Source organism: Vulpes lagopus, chromosome 1, assembly GCF_018345385.1.
Source record: "Vulpes lagopus strain Blue_001 chromosome 1, ASM1834538v1, whole genome shotgun sequence".
NCBI lineage: Eukaryota > Metazoa > Chordata > Mammalia > Carnivora > Canidae > Vulpes > Vulpes lagopus.
Genome location: NC_054824.1, coordinates 45,773,761 through 45,791,420, shown reverse-complemented (window position 1 = coordinate 45,791,420; position 17,660 = coordinate 45,773,761). Strand labels below are relative to the sequence as shown.

Sequence of the window (17,660 nt, the reverse complement as noted above, 5' to 3'; positions counted from 1 at the left end):
GGTCCTGGTTCCTGGTGGGAGTTCTTTTCTGAAAAGCCAGTCCTTGTGTGCAGATACTTTGTGAGGGTATGTGACTATTATTCTAGGGCTTATGAAGCTTTTATATTTCTGAAAGAAGAAAACTGCCTTTTAATGAAATATTCTTGACTTTGGACACATAATTAAGCTTTAGTTGACTGTTCAAATGGTCATGAGAGGGTATAGACAATTTTCAGAGAGGAAGCTAAATTAGATATGAGTAAAGAGAGAGGTGTGAAAGATTTCAGCAAAATAATGGAAGAAGCTTATGAAATTAGAATGAAGCTAACGTGATGCAAAGCAAAAATATATCTAGCTTGATGTGTGAGAAATAAGACCCAAGAGAATGAAAGTCTCACCTACTGGAACAATACATATTGAGTGGTTCAGGATTCTAGATATTGAAGCCATTTTTACTCCATATTCAGTGATGATATCTGCTTTAGTGGGCGCTAAACTAAAATTAAGATGACTGGAGGTTTTGGGATGCCTAGGTGGCTCAGTCCGTTAAGCGTCCGACTCTTGACCTCAGCTCAGGTCTTAATCTCAGGGGTCATGAACTCATGCCCCATGTTGCTACTTAAAAAAAAAAAAGATAAGTGGAGGTTTTTGAATGAAATCACAAGGAGCTTACATTCTCGGTTTATCTTATGATATGTACTGTACAGCTTCTCTCTTTTTTTAAAAAATATTTATTTTAGAGGAAGACAGAGAGAGAGTCGGGGAGTGGTGAGGGGAGAGGGAGAGAAGCAGACTCCCCACTGAGCCAGGAGCCCCACACAGGCTCAATCTCATGACCCTGAGATCATGACCTTGAGCTATAAACCAAGAGTCTGATGCTTAACCGACTGCTGGACCCAGGTGTCCCTGTACTGTACAGCTTGTAATCATAGTGGCAAACTTTCAGCTTCCTGTTCTGTAGATATGACCATTAAACTAAAGATATTCTAGAGCTCTGAAAGCATCAGAGAGTGTTGTGTACACTCTCATTGTGTACAAGGAGACCATGTAGTTTCTACTTCAGGAGATTAAATGATTAAAATGTAGGCAATGTAAACTAGCTACTGTTTGTGGCCAAGTCAAGATGATGTCCTGGCTTCCAGCTGTGCTGGTGAACAGACAGTGAGGGAAGGATGACAGCAATAACCAATGCAATGTTGTGCTCAAAGCACATGAGAATGTGATACACCACATTTTCTGAGGCTACACATGGCCCATATTTTTCTATGTTTTGACCAAAAAGAGCTGAGACTAGAAAAAGTGGGAAGTCTGGGTCTCTCTTGCTGTTTGCTGTCAGAGATGAGATCATGAAAATAAGGGATGTAAACACCAGTTTGTGGGTACACTTGAGTTTCCATAAGGTGCTCATTGGAGGTGTAGAACAAAGAGTGAAAATGTGGGCTTGTAGTGGATGGATTTGCAATTTGCCCTCCGGATGTTCTTTTCTGAGATCAAGTTTATGCACATTGAACTATGCATAAATGAACATTCCCTTCCATATAAATTAAAAAAAGGGGGGGGGGGCTCCTGGATGGCTCATTTGGTTAAATATCAAACCTCTGATTTTGGTTCAGGTCGTGATCTCCAGCTCTGCTTAGTGCAGAGTTGGTTTGAGGATTCTCTCCTGCCCCTCCCCCTGCTTGCACGTGCACTCTTTTTCTAAATAAATAAATAAATAAATAAATAAATAAATAAATAAAATATTAAAAAAACAAAAAATAAATAATAAAGGCCAGAGGATTTGCAGGGATCTACATATTTTTGTCATTTCAATGCTCTTTAAGTACTGGTCAAATGTGACAATTTTCATATATTTCTCAGTCAGTTATGTGAATTAGTTTAACTTCTTTTGGACAGCCATAAGAACTCAAATTATTTAATAACTCTGACAACTTTGACATCATCGTCCAGGATATTTAATTTCACAACAGTTAAGATTTGATAGTTTGAGGTTGTCAGGAAGAAATTCTCATAATTTCTACTCATTCTGATGAGATTACAGAAGAAAATAATGAACATTCTTCTATAGTAGAAAATATTGGGTAGGAGCATACACTGTCAGTTATGTTCCAGAATGCCTCAGTACAATGGAATTGGGAGATGTGTTATATTAAGGAATTGGCTACAACCTGCTCTCTCATTCATCAGGCATCTTCCTTCTGCCCTATCTGAATCAAAGCTCTATAAAAAACAGGCTGAGCTGATTGGATTTTGTGATGCGCTCCCCCCTTCATTTTTCTTTTTCTGTACTGTAGATGACATTCATTTCATCTTTTCCCCCAGAAAAACATCAAGCTATATTTATGCGCTCTTATTTCTGTTACAGTTAATAACCAAGGGCTTGAAGTAAATAAGATATTATTTGGCATGAAATATGAGGTAACCTTTCCCAGTTAATTACTGCAGCATAGAAGACCTACATGCTATGAACTGACAGGAAGCTATGCACACAAAGCACTTAGGTACATAGATCAAAGAACCAGAAGTTATACACGTTTTTTTGAAAAATTGTATCACTGTATTATACCTTTTTAATAAAGGCTAATGTTGAGATTTTAACTTACATTTCAATGATGTGAACAGAGATACATGTGCCCCCTCTATCCTTTATTTAGGCCCTACCTTCTTCACTACAGTCCACATCAATCTTGATATACAGTATTACAAGCTAACCAGGATAGTCTCTGTCTTCAGAGAGTCTTTCGGTTAGTGAAAGAATCAATAAGTATGTAATTATTGATTTCTCACACAGTGCCAATCCTGAGAATGATGCAGTTGGGGATACAAAATATATTAAAGACAGGGATTGTCTAAAAGGGATTTAAGATTAATCTTGCCAAGGGACAAGATTAAGATTAGGAAATTGCCACTATTTTAATGTTTTTGATTTATGAATTTGGTAGCTTCATATGATTCGAAGTCGTGGTTGTAAATGACAAAGAAGTATATAATTATTATGGGACATAAACTCCAAGTTCTAAAAAAAAGAAAAAGAAAAAACCTCTAAGTTCTATATATAGGCTTTGTGTTGATAGGCTGTAAGGAGACCCAAATTCATTGGAGGATGTTGTGTGATCAAGCCCTGAGTGGGGCTCTGCACTCAGTGGGGAGTCGGCTTGAGGACTCCCTCCCTCTGCCCCTACCCCTGCTCGCATGTGCACACTCTCTCTTTTCAAATAAATAAAAATATTAAAAAATAATTTTTAAAATTACTTAAAGTGAACTGCGTTGCGCATTCCAGGCAATAGAAAGCTGTAAAGATAGAGGTAATGAGGGCAATGGAATAAACTGGCTGCTTATACAGACTGTTGGGCTGGGGACTAACTGGGCTCAGGCTGGGAGGGAATGGGAATGGGAATGGAAATGCCAGTGGGGCTGCTCTAGTGCTAATTGTAGAGGACTAGTTGAAATGGAAGGCTCACAAAGAGAAGCACACTAAACAAATTCCTTGACTGTTCTACTTGGGTGAGAGCTCTACTTTCTGAATTCCATCTTTTGTATCAGTTACGTGCCTCTTTTCATTCAGTGATGTCTATGTTCCTGATATGCATGCATGAGACACTGTGATGGATGCTATGTATCCTGGACATGGCTTCTTAGCTCTGATTTAGTATTGTTAGTTAACAAAATCTTAAGTACATACATGTTGTGACTCCCTGAATCGATTTTAAGTTTTAGTGTAACAGGGACCATGGATTTTTGCATCTATTCTTTAAAAAACTGTAATGGGTGTCTACATGTGACGGCCACTCTAGTTTATATATATATATAAAGCCATTGTTGTGGTTCCCAAAGAGATCCGGACACAAAGAAGATAGGATAACAGTTCCCAGCAAACTGAAGTGAGATTAATTAATTCTTGAATTTTCCTGAAGGATTAAAGACTTCAAAGAAGAATGATTTTTGAGCTGTGTCTTATAGGATAGAAGTATTTTGGAGGCATGAAAGTGAAGTGTGGGTGGCTTAGGAAGATGGAACAGCCTCGGTAAAAGCATAGTAATGGAGGACATGGCAACATGATGCAGAATGTTCACATGTGCCAATACAGCCAGCTATAGGGCAGACTGAAGGAAAAGGAGATTGTGCAATAGCCAGGGGCCAGATAAATGTCTATACATATTATGTGAAGGATCTTATTAGGTGTGTACGTTGTGATGAAGCATGCTGATTAGGCAAGGTAAGTTTGGATTTGAATGTTAGAATGATCTGCTGTAGCAAAGTGGGGAACAGAGGGGAGGAGACGCATGACTGGCAGGGAGCCTGGGAAGAAGGCTGTTGCTCCTGCAATAGTCTGTGATAGACTGGGCCCAAATGAGGAGAAGAAAGAGTCAAGAAGCAGAAAATACAAAAAGCAACTGGGAGGTAAGATGGACAGACTTTGGAGTTTGATAGAACATGGGCGACAAAATGAAGAGAAGACAATATTCATAAGTGTATCACCAGTACCTAAAAGAATGCCTCATTGAGGGTGCCAGCAAATATTTGTCAAAATGAATAAAGGGAGAAACCTAGATGACTTCTGGGTTTGTAGCTGAAGCATAATGTTTATTAATGGCAGTTGCCTGCAGAAGGGATAAAGGAGGGGAAGATACTGTAATCACCTGTGGACCACTGTGGGACATGGTGTGGTTTCTGGAAGAGCCAAACTATAAGACGTACACTATGAGGGAGTAAGGCGTCAGGAAGGAAGAGGAGCTAATAAAGGAAATGTCAAATATGACTGCAGAAACACAGGAATGGGATTAGGTTAGGTTACAATCACAAGTCAGGGGAGACATTTTCAAGTGAAATGTCTGACAGGGTGATTTGTCCAGTGTTCAATGAGAATGAAATCTGGCAAAATAAATGCTTAGCTTTGGGAAACTTGGAGGAATAATATCAGTGTTGGGCAATGAAGGTCCTTTGCCTTTTTATATGGATGTGTCAGAAATTAGAGGTTGGCTTACATTTTATTTATATAAACTCTGAGGCTTTGTGCATCTTTTAACCTGAGAAAGACAAAGGCGGCATGGGAAATGGTGATTTTAGTGGTAACAACCAATGAGCAGGTAGGAGACTGATGTTACCAAATAATTAAGAAACACATCTAAGTGTGGAGATAACACTGTTAAAAACACTGACTTAGGGGACGCCTGGGTGGCTCAGTGATTGAGCATCTGCCTTTGGCTCGGGTCATGGTCCTGGGGTCCTGGGATGGACTTCTGAATTGGGCTCCCTGCAAGGAACCTGCTTCTCCCTCTGCCTGTCTCTCTGTCTCTCATGAATTAATAAAATCTTTAAAAAAAACCAAAACACTTAGATCATAGTTTCTTACATAAAATAGACAACAGCAAATTGTATGGTTGATATTAATTATAACCATTATATTTTACAGGAATGTGTATTTTTTAATTAATAATTTTATGTGACATAAATTGATGAGTTATCCCAACATATGACATTATGGGCAGTAATTACATATCTCAGTCCTTTTGTAAATATGGTCTAATTTAGCTGGTCCCTGGAGGTTTTGACTAGTTGCTCTCAAACATTATTTACATAAAAAGCACCCAACGTGCTTGATAAAATTCTATTTTTTTTAATTCAAGAAGGTTTGGGAATTAGTATTTTAACAAGCACCCTTATGTGATCGTGGCACAGGCATGAAGAGGTCCTACTTAAGAGAACTCTGCCTTAAAAAGCTCTTTAGTGCCTGCTACCTGCATTTTTAAGCTGTGTTCTTGCTCCCCCAGGTGGTTTCATGTAGAATTGCATATTTCAGTTTTCTCTTTCACTCCAGAGGAAACAGCTCCACAATATACCTTTTATTTAGTCTTTATTTAATCATTCTATACCTAAAAATACAAGTGCAGAATGAACAAACATTCCGCTCCTTATCTATAGAGCAGATGACTAAAGAGGACCAAAAAATGTCACAAGAAAGAGTCCATATTTTACAAATGCTGTGTTAAAAACATTGCTTTTTGCTTGTCTGTTTTTGTTTTGAAATTTTTGAAGGATTCTTCCTGGAAGAGTACTGGGGAATTAGTTAGTGGCAGCATTTGCACAGGCAACTGTTTATCCTTTACTTGGGTTCTCCTGAATCTTTCAGAATTTAGAAGATTCGTTTTAAAACAAGACAGACCCAGGTCTTCAATGCTCATTTGAATTTTTCATCAACCAGGCTTTTTTTTGTGTGGCTTTTGGGTTCTAATTAAAAAGTATATAATCAGGGGCGCCTGGGTGGTTCTGTCAGTTAAGTGTCTGCCTTCGGCTCAGGGCATGATCTCAGGGCCCTGGGATTGAGCTCCACGGTGGGGTCCCTGGTCAAGGGGGAGTCTGCTTCTCTCTCTCCCTCTGCCAGCTGCTCCCCCTCATTGTGCTCTCTCTCTCTGTTAAATAAATAAATAAGTAAATATGTAAGTAAGTAAGTAAATAAATAAATAAATAAAATCTTAAAAAAAAAGGATATAATCAAAGGACATATGATGGAGGATGTGCGAAGTAGAGTCAAGGGTAAAAATTCCTTCTTTTCCCCCCTTCTTCCCTGCCTTCTGGCAGTCACTCAGCAGATATTTGAGAGGCTTTGTGGGCAATGTGGAGATACCCGGGACAGCATTTTTCTGAACTGAGAGAGAAATTTAGCAAACCAAAGTTCGTAACAAAGGGTTTGTGCTCTAAGTGCCAGGCACACTCTCAATGCCCAGAGGCAGGGGAGGTTGACCCAATGGATGGGAGGAAGGTAGCAGTGGGTTAAAGATGGGTTAAAGATCTGAACTGGAAACCCCTAAGAACAGCTACTTTTAAAACCTTTGTGTGGCTGTGTTGCTGTCTTACACGTCATGCAATTATCTGCTTTTGTGGCAGTTCTCATATTCATTCATTCAGTACTGGTTATGGGTCAGGCAGTGTGCTAAGTGTAGGTGTATAAAGTCGAAGACGACTGGCTTGGTCTCTCTCCACACAGAGCTCCCATTCTAGGAGTGGAAACAGACAAAAATAAACTATCTAAAAAATAGACAAAAATTCTAAATTGAGGTATAGACTTTAAAGAAAACAGATAAGCTGTGGTAGAGACTCACTTGGATGCAGTGTGATAGCATCTACTTTTGTGCAGGTGGCTGGGGAAGGCCTCCCTGAGAAAACATAAGCTGCCATGTGTACTGAATCCCATTCTGTTTTAAGTGCTTTTCTCGTATGAACTACGTTAATCCTCACAACTCCATTTGAGAATGTATAATTATTAGACCATCTGACAAGTGAGGAAATAGGCATAGAGACATTGAGTAAGTTGACACATAATCTGTCGGTGGTGGAGACTGCATCCAAGTCTACATGCCCAGGCTCCCCGCCTGCTCTCTTGACCGCTCTGACAGCCATCTCCAGTCAAGGCGGAGGAAAGAGCCCATGCAAAGCCTCTGCGACAGGCAAGTGCTTGAGCGTTAAGGCACTGCAAGAAGACCTGTGGACAGGGGCACAGGGCTGAGAGAGCTTGAGGTTGGAGATGGAGACAGGGGCCTGATCCCGAAGGTCCTCTGAGGACATGGTAGGGAGGGTTGGGCTGCATCCTCAGTACAGTGGAAAGTCACAGGTGGCTTTTAAGCAAGCCTTTAAAAAAAGTAACTCGTGCCATGACTCGGAGAATGGACTGCAGGTGGGGAAGTCTGGAGGGAGATCAGCTTCCAGGAGGTCATGCAGTTTGGCAATAGAGATGGGGCCGAGATTCTGACAGACTTTGGAGGTGGAGTGAACAGCACTTCACATGATAAAGTGCCCCCCCCATCCTCCCAGAAGTGGTCGGAGGCTGACACCCCACCCAGCTCCTTTCAGAAATGTGTTAATACAGAAACCACTGTTCCAAATTAGAGGCAGTCACTGAACGAGTCGAAAAGAACAGAATATGTTATGTACCCTGGCACAATAGAACCACTGATGGTTGAGAGAAAGGTCCTTTTCTGGTGTAATATGTTGATTTCACAGATGAGAATACTGAACTCAGAGAAAGTAGGTGATTAACTGCTTAACTAGTCAGTACCGACTTGGGAGTAAAATATATGTGCTCTTCCTTGATTCCACACAAGATGTAACTGGTTTCTACTTAAAACAGACAAATTTAACTTATAAGTTGATTTCCCACCAATACTAGGACATTGGAGTAGTATACCACAGGCCGAGCACTTTCTTAATTACTCACTTCTTCAATTTGGAATGGTTTCCTTTGAGGGCAACCATTCCCATTTCACAACACTTGGTGAAATGGTGTTCCTTCTGAGAATTTCCCTTCTCTCCTTCTATATGGAAACAGAAAGAAACAGAGGAAAGGACAAGTTAATAAGCTCACCTCTCATGTGACAATTACCCTTTTCTGCTCTCCTGTTTGCCTGCAGGAACTCTTGCCCTCGGTGTGAACAGGGCTCCTTCAGAAAGGGTCAGGGAACTTTGGAAGGCATTGGATTACAAGAAACATGCTTGAGGCAGAAAACAGGAGGAGGCTACATTTAGGCAAATGTCTCCTTTATCCACAGCCAATTAGAGTACCCCTGAGAAATTTTCTAAAGTATTCTTAAAGGAGCTAAGCAAGTCCTAGAGGGTTCAATTAATCTTACCATGGCCCTTCTGTCCAGTGAAAAATATTAAGTTATTTTGCAGTGCCGAGTGATTATTTGCCAGCTGAAACTTCAAGTGGAATTCATAACCGAAGCTGATGTCTGGGATCCGTGAATAAGCCAGGAATGAAGTGTATCCAAAGGCATCTGTGCCACTGAACCTGGGCTCAGTAATATTAATAGCTGTGGAAAAACCCAAACCAAATTGTTAAAATAAACCTGCACATGTACTTGTAAAAGGAGGGTTATATTTTGCTGATGTATCTGGCCAGAGACTCTGTTTACTATCACATTAATTAGACTTAAGTGCCCTTCAGCATTGAGCAACTAAGTGACTCAATGGGGAATTTCAAAACCAGAACAAAGGAAGTGCAGTGTTTTGAGATCCTGTATATAAACCTTTCACTCGCATACCCTTTATACATAATGAAGAATTTACTTAAAAAACGAACCCCTATATTTTGAGGAGTAATTTTTGAAATAAAAAAAAGATCACTGGCAAAGTATTTGCCCAGGTGCTTTGTATACATGATCTGACATCTGAACACTGGCTGTGACTTAGACAGGAACTCAACAGCTTGAAACTCTGCTTTTCTAGTCCTGCACATCCGTGAGAGCCAAAGCCATAGGTCGGGGTGGGAAGGCCAAGACATGGGCAGGAAACAGATCGCTTTCCATCACCATGTTGTCGATGACCAGAACTGTTCTTTAAGTAGAAATCTTTGTTTCAAAAAATATGTTTTTTCTTGCTCTGTTAAGATGCTTGTTAAAAATATGAAAGCATGGGTTTCAATAGGACTGAAACCGTAGGGAGATTTAGTAGAAACCGAAAATGGTTAAAAACGAAGTTCAAGAGCCAGTGTGGACAAAATAGAATTTAATTGAGGGGTACTGTTAGCCAGCTAGGCTCTTTTCATCCTGCCTCTAATCTTGTTTCCAACTTTTCTCTTTTACTGCTCTGTTTTGTTTGTAAATAGTCCCAACTGGCTTCTATTTCCCCACTGCAAAAGGACCGCAGGAAATGGGAAGGGGGCTTTTGATCCCTATCCCTGTCTGTTAGGGATGGTATTCCCAGATTAAAAGATGTTTCTAGGATTTATTTTTAATAGTTGAAGGCAGCTTGATAGAGGGAAGAAGAGGTTGTTTTGATTACCTTATATTGCTCTCATCTCTCAAGAGATGTTGCCTCTCCTGGGAAGTTGTAAAACTAGAATTTTTATAAGCCTTAAGAAATATCCTCACTCTGGTACCTAATGCTTAAAACAAAACACTTGTTATATCTGGTTATAATTGTTTATACAGCAGATAATTGTACTATCCTGGGAAAAGTGATTCCACTTATCAGAGGCTTTTATTTCTGCTTGTTTCATACAACTATTCAGGTAGGGTAACTGTATGGAATCAGCTGAATAAGATTTCACTACAATCTCATTAGTTTAGGGGCACTTGGGTGGCTCAGTGGATGAACGTCTGCCTTTGGCTCAGGTCAGGTCGTGATCCTGGGTTCCTGGGAGCAAGTCCTGCATTGGGCTCCCCCCAGGGAGCCTGTTTCTCCCTCTGCCTATGTCTCTGCCTCTCTCTGTGTCTCTCATGAAATAAAATCTTTTTAAAAAAACCTTATCAGTTTATTCTTGGGAGGTATGACCTAGGATAAGTGTTCTTTTTCCCCAAACTCACCAGAATCCAAAACATGATTGTGAGACATATCACCTCTTATATTTATTTTTTATCTAATGAAGTAATTTATGGTTTGTGTTCCAGAGGCAATACATCTATGGTCTTCCTATCAGGGATTTTGCTTGCAGTAGTACTGTAGGTAGGATGGTTGAAGGAAATGAAATGTACTGGAATTGAAACAAAATAAAAAACTGAGTGTTTTGATGTTGCCATTAAAAAAGACAGAATTCAACTAAATGCTAAAATAGAGGAATTTTTTTTAAGTAATGACTCAACAATATTTCTTCCTGTTTATAATTTACAACTGGGACTACTTATTGATTTAGTACTACATTTAGGTTAGATCAAGAGATATACCTTGTAGGTATTTCGCTATCAGATTCTATGCTAGATTCTGGTAACACATAGATAATAAAGCACCATCCTAAGCCTCAAGGAACCAGTGTGTGGCCAATTAATGTATCCACATGAACTGGATGGAAAGTTGAGTTGAAAGCTGATGAGCAGCAATTTACCTGGCAGATGAAAAGGAAACATCATTTCAGGTAGAAAGAATAGCATATTTTCAGGTAGGGAGGCCCAAACAGTGTGTCATACTCAAGCAGCTCACAGCATACATCAATTTTAGAATGAAGTTTAAAAAGGAAAAGTACAAGCAAATGAAGTTTAAAAAGTACAAGTAATGAGATAGTCAGATGAGGGTCAGATTATGAAGGGCTTGATATTTTCTCTATAATCTTTGAGTGGTTGGGCAATGGTCAGAGTTGCCTCTTAGAAATATCACTCTAGTCATGAAATATGAAGGCTGGATTAGATGGAGAGAGTGAGGACCAAATTTTAAGAACAAAAATGAGGACTTTGATGACACCAAGAAATCTAACAATGAGCTAAGCTTACACTGAATTGTAAATGTGAGGAAATATATAGGTCAGTCATGGAAAAAGGTAATGGTGTAGTATTTATATAAACAGTGAACAGAAATGTATCCAATAAGAATAGGTTTATGACACAATTTCATACCACTGAAAAGAAGGACAATGTTTACTGAAGACTGAAGATAACTATGCCCACAGGAAAAAATCCATCACACTCTGCACATTTCTTAGTCTAAAGCTACACCGTCAAATAATGTCGACACTCAACACATGTGGCTGTTGAGTACTTGAATTGTGGCTAGGTTGGCTGAGATGGAGAAAATAATGTAAAATATTTTTTTTGCAAAAAATTTATTTATTTGAGAGAGAGATAGAGAGACAGACAGAACGTGAGGGCACGTGCTTGCAGTGTGGAGAGGCAGAGGGAGAGAGAGTCTTAAGCAGACTTTGTGCTGAGCATGGAGCCTGATGTGGGGCTTGGCCTCATGACTGTGAGATCACAACCTGAACCAAAACCAAGAGTTCAATGCTTAACCACTTAGGTGCCCCAAGAATATAAAATATGTTATTAATAATATTTTATATGCATTAAATATTGGGTCAAATAAAATATATTGTTAAAATAATTTTCACCTGTCTTTTTTATTTTTAAAAATGTTGCTACTAAAAAAATGAAACTACACAGGCAACTCATATTCTACTGAATAGCACTGTAGAAAGAATCACATGCCTCTGGGCAGGTAAGTTATTTCTCTAAACTGTTAGCTATGATTTACATCAAGGGGTCTGTGTTTTAGCAACCCTGAGCCTGTGAAAAGATGGGGTTTCCAAGGGAAGAACAGGAATCAGGAGAATTGGACAAAGAATGTCTAGCCCACTGTGAAGAATCCTCTGTGTCCCTTACCCACACTGTTTTCATCCTGCTGGTTTAGGCCAGAGAACACGGAGGGACCCTGATCAGACAAAGAGGACTTTCAACCTCACAAATGATTCTTTCCAGCTCTTGGAAGTAAGCCCTTTATGATCTTCAACCAGGCAACATTTGGTTAATTTGATTACTCTATTACACAAATTCCCAAATCAGACTTCTAGAAGCATCAGTCGTCATCAAACCAGTAGAATGAACAGATTGTAATGGGAATATTTTAGGGCTATTAAATGAATTTTTTTTCTTTTGTAATCCCTAGTTGCCTCATGGTTTCCATATGTGAACTTCTGCATTTTTTTCTTCAGTTCTGTTAAAGTTTTAGCAATAGACTGGAACCACGAGGAAGAAAGGGGGGATGTTGGGATTTGAACTAAATATTAATTATTTACTGTGTGGAGTAAGGGAACAAAATCACTAACAGCAGTCTGGGAACATTTCAGGCAGTCAAAAAGCCTTATGTATCTCAACATCACCTAGGGTCATTAAAAATTCTACCAACCTTCAATGATGGGAGAACATCTTAATCTTTTTCTATAGTATCATGCTCGTTTGCAGGCTCGTTGTGAAATCTTTGTACAACATATTACGCTCATGGAATACATTTTAGCAAAAACTACCACAGAAAGAGTATAAACTTCTGTCTTCTAGGAAATTTCCTGTGGCAAACTTTCCTCATTCCCAATCAGGACAGAGAAATAGCACATGATTGTTTTAAATGTACCTGTACTTTTTTTTCTTTTAAAAATATCCTGTGGTTAGTCCTCTTACCTGAATTATTGATGTTTTTTTTTTTTTTTTTTAATAGAGGTGACCAAGATGAGCTACTGGGATGTGGGAAGAAGACAAATAGCGCCCAGACTCAGAATACCTTCCTTTTAACTCTGCAGTCAGAGATGCCTCCTGAAGCCCGCCGGCTGGCGGGGACATGAGGTATTACACGTCTTGGTGATTGAAGAGAGGCCACTCCATGTAACCAGCTCAGACTCGATTTTGGATTTCCTTACTTTCTAAGTAAATTTGGGCAAGCTAACTTCTCTGTTTTAGTTTATTCATGTGTAAAATGAGAATAGTAAGAGTATCCAACTTCTTGTGAGGGTTGAGAAAAGCATGTGGCTGAAGGAAACACATCTGAACTAACCACAAGTCTCAAGTGAGTGAGCCTCTTGCACAAGCTCTGTAATCCTACCCCATTTTCCCAGGCAAGTCACTAAAGCAACTAATTTATACCTCCTCTTCCCCCTCTAACATCTAACATTCATTGTTTCTCAGTCCATGATTTTGCTTCTTATTTCATTGGGGAATGTAACCTAAGAACAGAGAACTGCCCCATTCTTCTGCCATCAAAACTGCCCTGCCTCAGAGCTTTCATCTGGATTCATATATTCTGCCTTTTTTTCTGGTTCCAAGGCTGACTCTGCCTGGGTATTGAATCGATCCTTCATCCGCCCTTAGAAAGGCATCATTTCTGCAATTCTTTTCCATTTCCCGGGAGACACCAAATTCTTCTTCTCTATTGAATCATTCCCTTCAACATTAAATATGCTAAAATCTCTCCATCTGAAAGACTGCTTCCTCAACTCCACGGTCTTCTCTACTACTTCTTGTTTTTCTAGCATTCTAGTAAGAGTCTCCTAAAGAGTATCTGTGTTGACATTTTCTTTTCCTTCCTTCCTTCCTTCCTTCCTTCCTTCCTTCCTTCCTTCCTTCCTTCCTCTTTCCTTCCTTCCTTCTTTTTTTGTCTTCCACCCATTCATTCTTGATTTCTTTCCAGCCAAGTTATCCTCTCTCTTTCCTTTAAAACTTCTGATGTGAAGGTCATGAGTGACCACCATCTTTTAAAATTCAATGCTAATTCTCTGTTTTCTTCTCATTCAATATCTCAGGTGCAGTTGACACAATTGATGATTTCTTTCTCTTGAAATGCTTTCCTCATTTGATTGTCATAATATCCTTCCTAGTATTCTTCCTGCCTTCAACTGCTCCCTTCATTCTTCTTTCTTTCAGTTGTCTCCATTTGCCACCATTATCTCCTCGTATGTACCAACTACAGGAGGATGCCTCCTGAATGAGAGTCTTTATCCTTGATTTTTTATAAGTGCTCCACATTCATATATCCCACTATCTACTAGATATTTGATATACATTTGTATGACCAATAGGAATCTCAAACTGAACATACACAAGACGGAACTCTTTATTCTCATATCTGTATCACCTCTCCTCCCAACCACATCTTTTCCCCAGTCTTCTCTGTCTTTGTTCAGAACAAAAACTAGTCATAACCTTTTTAAAAAAATTATTTATTTATTCATGAGAGACACAGGGAGGGAGAGAGAGAGAGAGAGAGAGAAAGAGAGAGAGAGAGAGAGGCAGAGACACAGGCAGAGGAAGAAACAGGCTTCCTGCGGGTAGCTCAATGCAGGTCTCAATCCCAGGACCCTGGGATCACACCCTGAGCCAAAGGCAGATGCTCAGCCACTGAGCCACCCAGATGCCCAACTAGTCATAACGTAAATTGTTTCTTTCTCTGCCACATCAACAGATGACTGGAAAATCCTATTCATTTTCAAAACATACTCCGAGTCTCACTACTTCTCACCACCTCCATCAATACACCAGAGCCTACTGCACTATTCTCTCTAGCCTGGACTACTGTTGGCTTCTTTACTAGTTTCCCTTGCCACCCTTGTCCCTTGCAGTCTCTCTTTCATACTGTAGCCAGTGTGGACTTTTAAAAATTAATTGCATACTTAAAAGTCCTCTAGTGTTTTCCCTCAAATTTAGAAATTAAAAAAACCTGAACTCTTTAGCATAGCCTCAAATCCCTACTGTCTGTATTTATTTTATACCCGTTTCTTCTTGCTCATTCTGCTCCAAACCGGCTAACTTCTTTGTGTTTCTGAAACAAACCAAACATGCTCCTAGCTTAGAGCTTCTGTTCCTCTAGTTCCCAATGCCTGAAACATATTCTCCCCCAAAAGATGCATGGCTTGCTCCATTACTTCCTTCAAGGCTCTGCAAGTATCTCCTCCTCACAGGGGTCTTCCCTAACCACTCTACTAAATTATTAATTCCTCCTACCCCCATTACTCTCTAGTTCTTTAACTTGCTCTGCTTACCACAGCCTTATTACATAATATACCATTTGTTTATTTTTTACTGTCTCTCTCCCCAGTTAGATTGTTGGGCTCATCAGGGCAGAGATTGCGATTGCCTGTCCTTCACCAAGTCCAGGGCATAAAACAGTGCCTGGACTCAGGTAGGGATAGGATACATCTTTATCAAATGGTTGAGTGAATGTGTATAAAGGGTTTACTGTAGTGTTGAAAAAATAGTGACACTGATGTTATATTTCTGCTGTTATTGTTTATTTAATATCTTAATTGTTCTGTTCTTAGGTCATTAAAGAAAGAACTGGTCTGTTGGATGAGTTTGGGAAAAGGAATTTCTGTACCATCACCAATGCTAACCATTGCTTGTTTGCTTTTCCCCCCATTTTTTTAGTCATTTGCTTATAATGAATATTTTTGGATTTTCACAAAGATATTAGAATCTCAATTTTTCAAATGTGGGCCAAAATTCAAATAATAATTCTGTATTGAAACTGGAAATCAAGGAAAAGACCCCCAACTTCACAAATCAGTTGTTTTTCATAACTATGTTTCAAACATAACTATAATTTCACATGTTTTTTCTTTTAAAATTATTTTATGTTTAATATTTGATAATAATGTCTTTTGAACTTTAAGATTAAAATACTAACTTATGTTTCTTGGGGGCAATTGATAGTTATTGACAGAAATTTTTAGCTTTTCATGACAAAATATCTGTATGATTCTCTCACAATCTTGTTTGAAATTTTATAATATGGACTTGGGAAAAGTTCCTTAAGTTCATTAAAGAATTCTTGAAAATGTACAGTGTTTTCAGGATAGACTGTGTTGTCTAAACTATTTTTCTAAAATAAAGCTCTTTGCTCTATTTTTATACAAATACAAAAGACAAGAAGAAAACAAAATAAAACTATTGTTGATTTTTACTTGGATTCTGTTTTCTATCTAGGCCATTGTATATAAACTTAGCCGACTGGACACCAGGGAGCGCTGAGCTAGTAAAAATGCAGTTCAGTTCTTCCCTCTTTTATTATGTATTTTAATGAAGCAAGCAGATGGTAGATGGATTTCCCCCTGGAAACTGCTGAGTTTGAAAGACTTTGGTATGCCAGTTTTGCAAGAATGGTGTTTAGCAGCATAGACTACCTCGAAATGTACATTTAACTTTGCCAGGAAAAAATTCATATATCCTTAGGCAGATGGATAAATCTGCAAAAATACAAGACCACTGCTTGCCTCTCTAGATTTCTTTTGTAGATTTGAGTGTAAACATCTTTCTTCTCTCTTTGTTTTTAACTTTTCCTTAGGAATATAGCAATAAATTTAGCTCAATATCCTGCATAAATGCAATTAGGGTATAAAACTATATACACGATTGCTGTTGTTTCTATTTCTATTGTTGAATAAGCTCCCTGTCGAACATGCTTCCACACTGTTCAGTATTAACATTTAGAAATAAAAGAGTAGTAACTTACAAATGTGATTTTCATTTTCACTTAAGAGAAAAATAAGTCTCTCCTAAGATGTTATTAACAGTAATAGGTGATGATGACTTATACAGAAAACATGTACTTACCTATTCTTTCTGAACTCAAGGTAATACTCAATACATGAATAAAATCAAGCTCTCTATTCAAATGGATATATAATATTCAATTCACTCCTAGGTGAATCGAAAAAACATGAAATAAATATCATTGGTTGATTGCCAATTCCGGCTTATACTAAATCATTCAAACATTCTGTGTAGATACAGAAATCCACCATTCTCACTTCTCTATCTAGTTGTCAGAGAAAAGCTAAGAACAAACAGAATTTTACATTAAGATAAGAAAACTGATGAAAATGTGGGGCATCATTATGTCCACCAGCAAAAGAAATAGTAAAGGATCAGGATCTGAAGCAGCAGTCTTTTTAGCTGTGTAATTCTTAGAAATTAGTGCCATCTTCTGGCTTCTCAAAGTATTACTTTCAAGCCAAACCAGATAGAGTAGGATTTTTCACAGTACCATGAAATGTCAAAGAAGAAAAATCCCCAGAAGATATGGGTCACATTGTGGATCTTACAGCTTATGGCATGAACTTTGAGAATGGTATCATGTATCTGTTATTCACATTATATAAACAATGCAGATTTATACGGGACTAAATATGCTTTGTAGTTTTTTTTTGTATGACAAAGTAAAATTCTCAGATATCACACATGGAATATTTGAGAACTGATGTATTTGAAACACTTTTCTCATTCTTAAGTCGTGAGTTTCTTCAAGTTAATGGATTTTTAGTTAAGAAATTAAGAAACATCAAGGTTGGAGTGGGTCATAATTCAAGTTCAGGGGAAATGTTAAAAAAACTTTTTAATCTATTCTTTTTTAAGCCATGGATATATAAACATATTTTTATATACTCCAAAGTAATAAAAAAAGCAATGATAATAGCTACTATGTTCTAGTTGTTAGGTGCC

The 17,660-nt window shown here is 38.5% G+C and overlaps 1 protein-coding gene across 1 annotated transcript in view; it reads right to left on the bottom strand.

Moving 5' to 3' along the window:
* EYS (eyes shut homolog) overlaps positions 1-17,660 on the bottom strand; it is a 1,534,343-nt gene that overhangs the window by 64,341 nt on the left and 1,452,342 nt on the right. Inside the window, exon 34 of the mRNA XM_041742712.1 lies at positions 8,604-8,786. Coding sequence (XP_041598646.1) covers positions 8,604-8,786 — 183 coding nt within the window. The remainder of the gene's footprint in view (positions 1-8,603; positions 8,787-17,660) is intronic.